Source organism: Chrysochloris asiatica, unplaced genomic scaffold (assembly GCF_000296735.1).
Source record: "Chrysochloris asiatica unplaced genomic scaffold, ChrAsi1.0 scaffold00033, whole genome shotgun sequence".
NCBI lineage: Eukaryota > Metazoa > Chordata > Mammalia > Afrosoricida > Chrysochloridae > Chrysochloris > Chrysochloris asiatica.
Genome location: NW_006408551.1, coordinates 3,448,164 through 3,457,098, shown reverse-complemented (window position 1 = coordinate 3,457,098; position 8,935 = coordinate 3,448,164). Strand labels below are relative to the sequence as shown.

General features: G+C 48.8%; 1 protein-coding gene across 1 annotated transcript; it reads left to right on the top strand.

Annotated features, from left to right (window-relative positions):
* Positions 1–3,354: 3,354 nt before the first annotated feature.
* On the top strand, positions 3,355–7,509 carry TAC3 (tachykinin 3). The gene is made up of 5 exons (XM_006859596.1): positions 3,355–3,468; positions 6,273–6,381; positions 6,558–6,587; positions 7,022–7,075; positions 7,436–7,509. The coding sequence occupies exons 1-5, from the start codon at positions 3,355–3,357 to the stop codon at positions 7,507–7,509; spliced, it is 381 nt and encodes a 126-aa protein (XP_006859658.1).
* Positions 7,510–8,935: the final 1,426 nt, after the last annotated feature.

The following is an 8,935-nucleotide window of genomic DNA, read 5'->3' as shown; positions in this document are numbered from 1 at the left end:
TTTGGTCCTCAGCTCTGTCTAATTCGCCCCTCCTCCAACACTTTCCCTCTCCACTCCAGCCTGCCACTATGGGTTTCTTTCTCTGGATGGTGGTTGGGGAGGGGAGATGTCGAGGTCCAGTTGGGAACAGCACCTGAGGTTCTTGAAGAACTAAACCAGCCATAACATTTGCATGTAAACTGCCTCCCATCTTCCACTCTTCTCACTGAAGTGCTCCCAACCCTGAGTCCCGAGTTCCCTGCTCACAGAGTCCTATAATTAGCTGGGTAATGGGGACCTTCTAATGAGGCCCCATTAGTTTCTTGTATATAAAGAGACCTAGAGACCCAGCTGCTGGTCTTACCCTGAGGGGACCTCTCTCAGTATATGGACCACCTTCCTGGGAGTGTGGGTGGGGAGACAAATACTTCAAGACCCATGAGTGCTTGAAAAACCTCTATAAAAGATCCTGTTTTAGGGGAAAATACAGGAAAGTGGCTCTGCCTTTTTCGGCTTATAAATAAATGTTTATTAAGCACTTATTCCATGCCAAACTCTATACGGTTAGGGATACAAAACCCTTACCTTAATGATGCTTACATTCTAGTAAGGGAGTAATGATGATTAAAATAGTGTCCTGGTTTGGCACTGCAGGACAGTGCACTAGACTGCAAGGTCGGTTTGAACCGCAAAGTCAGTGGAAATCCTACATGGCATCACCATGAATCAGAACTGACTCTAGGGCACTTAACAACAACAATAACATAATAACATCCTATGGAGAACAAGGACTTCTGGTGTGGCACTGTAGGATCAGCACTGGATTTCAAACCATAAGGCCAGCAGTTCAAGCCTACCAGCTGCTCCTTGGAAACCCTATATGGGGTTTTAATGAGTAGGAACGGACTCAATGGCGTGTCACAACAATAACAAACGGAGAACAAATTGTTGCACGGTGGGTTAAGCATTGGACTGCTAACGAAAAGATTGGTGGTTCAAACCCACCAACCACTTCTTGGAAGAAAGATGAGGCAGTCTCTTCCATAAAGATGTACAACATTGGAAACCCTATGAGGCAGTTATACTCTACCCTGTAGGGTCACTGAATTGAAGTGAACTGGACGGCAGTGGATTTCATTGGTTTGGTTTAGGAAGAACAAAAAGAAGGAGGGGATAAGGAGCATTGGGATGATTGTAATTTTAAACACGGTGATTGGGAAGGCCTCAGTGAGCAGAAGTCTTTGTAGTAAATGCACAACCGAGTTAAGGCTTTCTTCCAAATCCCAAATTGTAGAAGAGTTGTTGTTAAGTGCTGTCGTGTCACTTCTGACACATCACCACTCTGTCTAGGGTTTCTGAGGAGTGGCTGGTGGATTGAACTGCCGATTTTGCAGTTCGTGCCCCACATCAGGAGAGTAGACGGTCTCTTAGAGAGGTGAGCCATCCACTGCCTCTGTTCCCTCTTTACCTCAAGGCCCACACCAGTACATGAAAGGCTATTGTGGACTGATTTGTAGCTGTGTCCCGGAGCAAGTCATTTCACCTTCAGAGTCTGTTTCCTCATTGGAAAAATAGGAATATTTCCTACCTACATGTAGTGGTCATTCCATGATTGATCACTCTGATGTCTCTCACTTTTTATCTTCCTTAGTCTTTTGCAGCCTGTTGTCTCTCTCTGGAATTTGTCTCTGATCCTGACTCCAACTCTTTCCCCAGGGCTCCCTAACTTGGGTGTGAAATGAGCAGCATAAGCCCCCTCAGCTGGGTGTGGGGGTGAACAGAGACTTGAAAGTTCAAGGGAGAAGAGGCTTGAGCAGCAGGAAGACAGATTAGAGTGGAAAACGTGTAGTAGGAAAAAGGCAAGCAGCAATTAAGAGATCAATGCTAGGACGGGGGTGGGGATCGGGGAACAGCTCAACCGTCATGTTCTGTTCCTCTCCTCTGGGATTACAGCAGGAGGGATAGAAGTTAAATTTTGGAAGAACTAAGTCAGGCTGATTCAGGGTCAAGAAGCAGTGGGATGGGGAGGCTGAGAGGAGAGACATTAACATGGAGGAGCTGCTGATGGGGACAGACACTGAAATCTACTGAATTCAGTAGCAGGGGAGAAGTGCTGACCTTCACTTGGTATGACGATCAAAGTGATGGGCACAGTTCTCGCATTCCACTTGGGTCAGTTTCCAGTGGGGAGGGGGACAGAGAAGTAAGGGCTTGGAGAGACAATAGGCTCACCTCCCAGTCCTCAGGGGCCTGGGTCTGGTCATCCAGGTAGTGGGAGACACAGAAAGAACCCTACCTGAAAGTGTTCTGGTCTGGCAATTAGGTCGGAAGGTCTATAAAACAAGGAGTGGGTGGATGAACTAGGAGGGGTCCATACCTATTGAGCTAGACCTGGCACGGAAAATGTGTGAAAGACACATACACCATTCCGTAGTGTGCGTGGCTCAGGTGCTGTTGGAAAGTGAGCTGCTGGCCAACTTGAGCTCACTGCTGGGTTTGTGGTTTGTGTGTGTATGTGAGTGTGTGAATGTGTCTGGGCTGCAGTTTCCCTCCTCCTCCTTCCTCCTCCCCTCTAGCCACCCTGGGATTGGTGACTCTCAGCCCCTCCCCTCGTTTCCCCCAGACCCTCCCAGAGCCTTTATCAGGGAGCTGGGACGAATTTCTGCCACATTCCAAGATCCCCTCCACTCCCCTTTCTTTCTTCAGGTGGCTCCCACACCATCAGTGGGTGTGGAGAGTGGGCTTTGCTCCCAGCCAGCTTCCTGATCCTGTCAGAACATCCAGGTCAGGCTCAAAGCTGCCCTACAGGTAGGCATGATCCAGTGAAGAAGAGTGAGTGTGACAATGTTGCAGGGGCTGGGATGGAAGCAGGTGCCTAGGGGCAGGGGGCCAGTCAGTTCGAAATCAACTAGGTGTCAATCTCTGACTTGGGGACAGAATACTGGGAAGGTGAACAGAAAGCATCAGGGGTTAATGCTTGGAGCCTGTGGGTGGATTCTTCTACATTAGAAAGTTTCTGTCTAAGTCTTGGGGTTACCTAGTCCTGGAAAATAGCCAGGGTCTCTTCTCAAGCCATCTAAGGCAATAGTGTGCATGTCCTATCAGCTTATCTTCTTTGGCTGCCTAGAATTCTGCTGCACCACTATGCATTGCCAGGTGCATTTCTTGGGCAGATGTCTGATGGGGAGCAGGAAAACTGCCCAAGGGATACACTCCCTGCTCAGAGATACACTTCATGGGGGACTGGGGTGGGAGAGGTGGGGCTGGAGGGATCGGGTAGGTCTCCTGGGTTTGCACTTGGGTTCTGAGGACCTTGCCTGCATCCACCTCCTCTCCTTTCCTTTGCCTGACTGGCCCTCTGCCCTTCCAGGCACCATGCGGAGCACCCTGCTGTTTGCAGCCATCCTAGCCCTCAGCCTGATCCAGAGCTGCATGGCTGTCTGTGAGGAGTCACAGGAGCAGGTGGTGCCCCGCAGGGACCACAGCAAGGTGAGGCACCCCCCAGCTGTCCCTACTCAATCAGAGAACTGGGAGAGATGACAGGAACCTGGGGATGGCTGATGGGAGGGGTGGGACAGGATGGGTTGCCCATCAAAGGGCATTTTATCATCCTTTGGATTTCTCTCACTCCTTGATTGTCTTGTGTTCTCACTGTCTCCGGTGGTGTCTATAAATGTCTCCGTGTGTCTTTGACACCTTGTATGTAAAAGGGAGGAGTCCTTGTGATGTAGTGATTAAAACACTGGGCTACTAGCTAAAAGGTCTGTGGTTCAAACCCACCAGTCAGCCACTTGGATTACAGCCTTGGAAACCCTATGGGGGCAGCTCTACTTTGTGCTGTGAGTTGGAATTGACTTGATGGCAGTGAGATGTGTGAAGTGCTCACAAATATGTTGTCTGTTGGGTTGGTTGACTGCTTATTTGGTGATTGGGTGGTGTTTCCAGGAGTGAACAAAGGATATGTTGTCTGTTGGGTTGGTTGACTGCTTATTTGGTGATTGGGTGGTGTTTCCAGGAGTGAACAAAGGTGGTCCTTCCAGGAGTGAACAAAGGTGGTCCAAGGTTCTCTGTGGTCCAGCTCAGGCTCTGTCCCCTTACAAGGTGACAACAGCCTGGACGGTAAGAGTCACATTAGGACTTTTTCTCCCAAATGGTTATTTGTGTGCTGTTGTACCTATCAGTTATATGTATTATTTAATTTTCAAAATGCAAATAGATTCCCATATCCTCTGCTTAGCTGTTCCCAGTAACCTCAGGTGCTCCTAACATCCCAGCCCCATCTTGTCTTTTCTCTTCTTCCTTGCCTACCACTTAGTTAGGAAAGGGGGAGGGGAGCAAGTTGGACCTGAATTTCCAAAGTTCCTCTAAGAAAAGGGTAAGGATTGGCAGGGAAGAACAGGAGGAAGTCTTTTCAAGGTTTTGAAATGACAGCAATTACATTGGCACAAAGACGTTTCAGATGATTACAGGTGAGACTTATTATGAATTCAGTGTGTGAAGTCTAACTGCCTCTACAGCTCAGGTCTCTTTAGCATCTCATTACAGGAGGTGGGCAGAGTCTTACCAATCTGGGGACAGCGGCTATCTGCTCCGGGTCAAAGGAACCATCACCAGCCTTCATCCAGCTGGGGAAGTGTTCCAGCACCATAGACTGGCAGCCTGGCAGGTGGTAGCATTTGCCCTCATCCAAAAGAACAGAAACAGAATCAGTTCACAGAACACACAGACAGTGCCAAATATGAACTGGGATCCGTATGCAAAGCTGCACAATTCCAGACTGGGACAGTCAGAGTATCTGGGTACTTTTTAGACAAATTTGCTTTGAGTTCTTAGACAAGGAGACATCCCCTCTGCCCTACTTGGTAGTGAGAAGGGAAGGCTTGCCTTCTTCTCCTTCTTCTCTAGGGGTCTTTGGAGATGAAGGGAAATGGGGTGGAACTGAGGTTTAAGGTGAGACTCTCCAAATGTGAGCATTTGTATTGCCTCTCTGCAGCTGCCAGACACTGGGTATGTGGTGTGTGCTAACCATTTTGCTGTGCCCAAAATTGCTTAAAAAAAAAAAATCATGAGGACAATTAAAATCCCCTGATTCTCAGCAGCAGGAGTCTGGGTGTGGTACTGTAGGATAAGCACTGGACTGATAACCACCAGGCTGGTGGTTCAAATTCTGTGAGTTGGATCTGACTCAACAGTACCTAACAACAACAACAGTTTGGCAGCAACTCCAGGACCTGGGGTTCAGTTGCAGGAATGGGGGAGAAGAGGAGATGCCATTTTGAGTGGCCCCTTCCTTAGAGTCCAGATCCAGGTAGAAAGAGCAGAGTGAGGGAACCAGAGACAGAGATCTGTGAGAGGAAGAAGAAGTGAGAGACAGTGGGAAAATAGGGAGAGAAACATCTCTGGACTTGAGTGCAGAGTGAAGTTCAGAGTTGCAGGTATGCCCTGGCTGCCCACCCCACCCATCTCTAGGATGAGCCATCTCTGACTTGGTCATGGCCTTGGTCAGGGGCACATGCTCTGACTCATGGGCCTTTCTTGGGAATGGGAGAATTTAAGACTCACTCACCGTGAGCAAACTGATTCCTGATGTGCCATGGAAAAAAAGAGCCTGGGGTTCTTCTCACTCAGTGTTTGAGAAGAGGCAGGATCCAAGAGAAGTCTACTTGGAGCTTGGGAGTCAGGGGTGACCAACCATCATTCCTGGTTTTACTCAGAACTGAACTTGTTTTAGAACTGAAAATCTTATAATTCCAGGAAGCTCCTCAGTCCTGGGCAAATGGGAGAGCTGGGCAGCCTCCAGGGTAACACTCTGGGCCCACCCCACCAGATCTGATAGAGCAGAGTCCAAACCAAAAGATTCCCATCCCACCCACCATATCCTGGGTCAGAGGTTGGGGAGCGTGCCACACTTGCTTATGTGTTTCATGTCAGACATCTTCCTCTCTGTCTCTGAATACAGACATTCTGGCCTGGGCAGAGATGGGTAGAATGCCAAGGGTCTGTGTACCTTCCCACCAGTGTTTTTCAAACCTGAACATGCTTATGAATCACCTGGGGGTCTTGTTAAAAATGCAGATTCTGTCTTCGTAGACCTGAGGAGTGACTGAGACGACGCATCTCTACCAGACTCCCCGTGATGCTGCACTTTGAGAGTCCTCTTGCAGTGTAAACCAGAGGAAATCCTGAACTCAAGAGGACATTGGGTCCAGCTCTGAAGAACTTGGCTGGAAGCCATTTCTTGTGTGTTGGGGTATGAGCCTCTGCCTTAGCCCTTTTTTACTTCTCTCCCCTAGAAGGACTTGGATCTCTACCAGCTGCCCCCTTCACTGCTCCGAAGACTCCTAGACAACCACTCAGTCTCTCTGGATGGGCTGCTCAAAATACTGAGCCAGGCCAGTGCACGTAAGAAGCAGCCTTGAGGGGGGAGGGGCGTGTGAGGAGCAAGGTTTAGAAGTGAGACAGAGCCGGGGGCTGGAGTTGGCTTAGTGAATAGCTGAGGGTTGGGATATGAGCCCCCTCTAATTGTCACTTTTCAGATTTGATCCCCACAGTTTACACACTTGTTCTTGGTTTCCCAGGTCCTAAGGAGTCAGGATATCCCCAGAAACGTGAGTAGCTCCTTCTCCCTCCTTGTCTCAGCTGACCACTTGCCCAGAGCTCCCTCACAGAGTATGGGGTCCAGTGTCCATCTCTATTATCACAAACATGTGCCAACTGCACTGCTCAGCTAGCTCTCCAATTGAGAGGACACTGGGAACTAGGAGGAAACAGGTGTCAGGGGCATGGGGTCCCTCCTGCCACTGGCTGGTAATTGGGAACCAAGGAGGACTCAGTAGATAGGTTTTGTATCTGCCAAAATTCTAAATCTAGCACCTATGGGGGCAGAGCATTCTTAACGTGTGGAAGTGGGAGGAATAGGTGGAGAAGGTAGGCTCAGGAAACATGCCCACTGATTACTGACAAGAAACAGAGCAGAAATCCAGAATCGTGACCTGTGGATAGATGTGTATCACTGTTGACAGTGCTGACCCTTTTTGTTCAGGTGACATGCACGACTTATTTGTGGGGCTTATGGGCAAGAGGAACACCCAGCGAGGTAGGAAAATATGCAAGTACAGGGGGAGGGTTTGGGATACCGGAAAGGATATAGTAGATGCTCATGCCCCTTATTTATCACCACAGTGAAAGATAGAACTTGTCTTAGCTATAATGAAGGTTTCTGGACCCCCCCACCCCCACCCCAGGAGCAGTGTAGGTAGACCCTTCCTTATAAGATAGCTCTGCTATAGCTGGGGTTGGGAGGCTGTGGTTCCTCCTCATTCTCCCAAACCGAACTTGCCTCTTTTCCTCAACTCTGTCTTCAAACATGTCCCTCATTGCTAGTGCCTCACTGTTAGGTTAGAGTGAAGGTCACATTCAGAAAAATCCCTCCTAACCACTGTTTACTTCACCTCAGATACTCCTCTTGATGTGAACCAAGAGAATGCACCTAGCTTTGGCAACCTCAAGTATTTTCCCAACGCAGAGTGAGGTGAGAAGGTTGGGTGGTGAGCTGAGAAGTGACTGGGGGTATGGGAGGGGAGGAGGCTGCCAGTGTATCTTTTCTCTGATGATGCAGGCAATTAATGTTCATAAATTTGTCCTAAGATGCAACGGCAGTGCCCAGCACGCCTTCTGTTGAACACGCAGACAATTAGAGTTGTATGCGCGCCCCCCCCCCCATTTCTTTTTCATCTTTTCCCCCTGTGTCACGGGCCCTGTCTGAAGACCTGAGCAGAGGTGAATGGTGGGAGATGGGAGAGAGAGGCTTCCTCTAGGACTTCTTTGATGGGCAGCTGTAGTTGTCTGGACTCAGTTCTCTTATATTCTGTGCAAAAGATGGAGAGGCACATCTAGTAATTATAGGTCCCACTCCAATTCACAATTCTCAGACAGGCTGGACCTTTCAAATCATTCATTGTCCTGGTCTACATGGTCTAGTGCCTCTGGATAGTCCTATACAGGACTGATTAGGGAGCTATGGAAGAAACTCTGAAATTGAATGGGAAGTATCTAGAAAGTATATCTTAGTCTCTCTGTGTAGTGTAATGGATAAGAACACATAATTTGAGTTTGAATTCTGGATCTGCCATTCACTAGCTGTGTGACCTTGGCCAAGTTGTATAGTCCCTCTGTGCCACAGTTTCCTCCTTCTGAAAAATGAGGGTAATAGTAGCGTCTCACAGGGTTGTGGTTTAGAGGATTGAGCATAAGTAAAATGCTCAGAACAGTGTCTGACACATAGCTGTAAGCTTTATTAAGGCTCTCCCGGTCTGGGAGGTGTGGGGAATGAATAGCCTAGTGTTTCCCCTCACTGGCTGGACCCTGGGTCTGAGTGGGCAGACAGATCTCTCACTTGGTATGCTAGTGTGAGAATCCCCAGGGAAGTGTCTAGTCAAAACAGGGAACCTGCCGCCTCGACACTATCTTCCCACACACAGCAATTGCAGTTCAACTGGTGGCTTTCCTTTTTACGAGCATTCAAAGAAAGAAAATGTGGGGAGCCGAAAGGAGAGGGGCTCGGAAGGCTCAATGATCGTACAGAGAGCTCTGTTCCTCTCCCCATGCCCCTGCTACGCACACTCATTGGTCTCAAGGTGGCCAGCCTGAGGCCCAAAGCGCTGGCTCTTGATGATACTGCCCGTGATGACTCCCTGGGACCAGGTCCCCCATTCAGTGCTGGGTGAGAGGGCACAAAGAGCCATAATAACCGTAACTCGCTGATTACATGGTGCTTGCTGTATCATTTTGCTCTCATTAGATGGTTATTTCAGTCCTGCTGACAGCCAGATAATTATATGGGCAGCGATATCTGGATGACATACTCTCCCCCAGCGTTATGCACCGGCCATAAAGATAATTACAGTGCAATTTTGCCATAGTATTTTATACAAATGGCAGAAACAAGTGCATTGTA

Excerpts from the sequence above, each read along its gene's own strand:
- TAC3 (XM_006859596.1), top strand. The coding sequence starts at position 3,355 with ATGCGGAGCACCCTGCTGTTTGCAGCCATCCTAGCCCTCAGCCTGATC. Across the intron at positions 3,469-6,272 it reads CCCGCAGGGACCACAGCAAG|AAGGACTTGGATCTCTACCA; the intron begins GTGAGGCACCCC and ends TCTCTCCCCTAG. Across the intron at positions 7,076-7,435 it reads CAAGAGGAACACCCAGCGAG|ATACTCCTCTTGATGTGAAC; the intron begins GTAGGAAAATAT and ends ACTTCACCTCAG.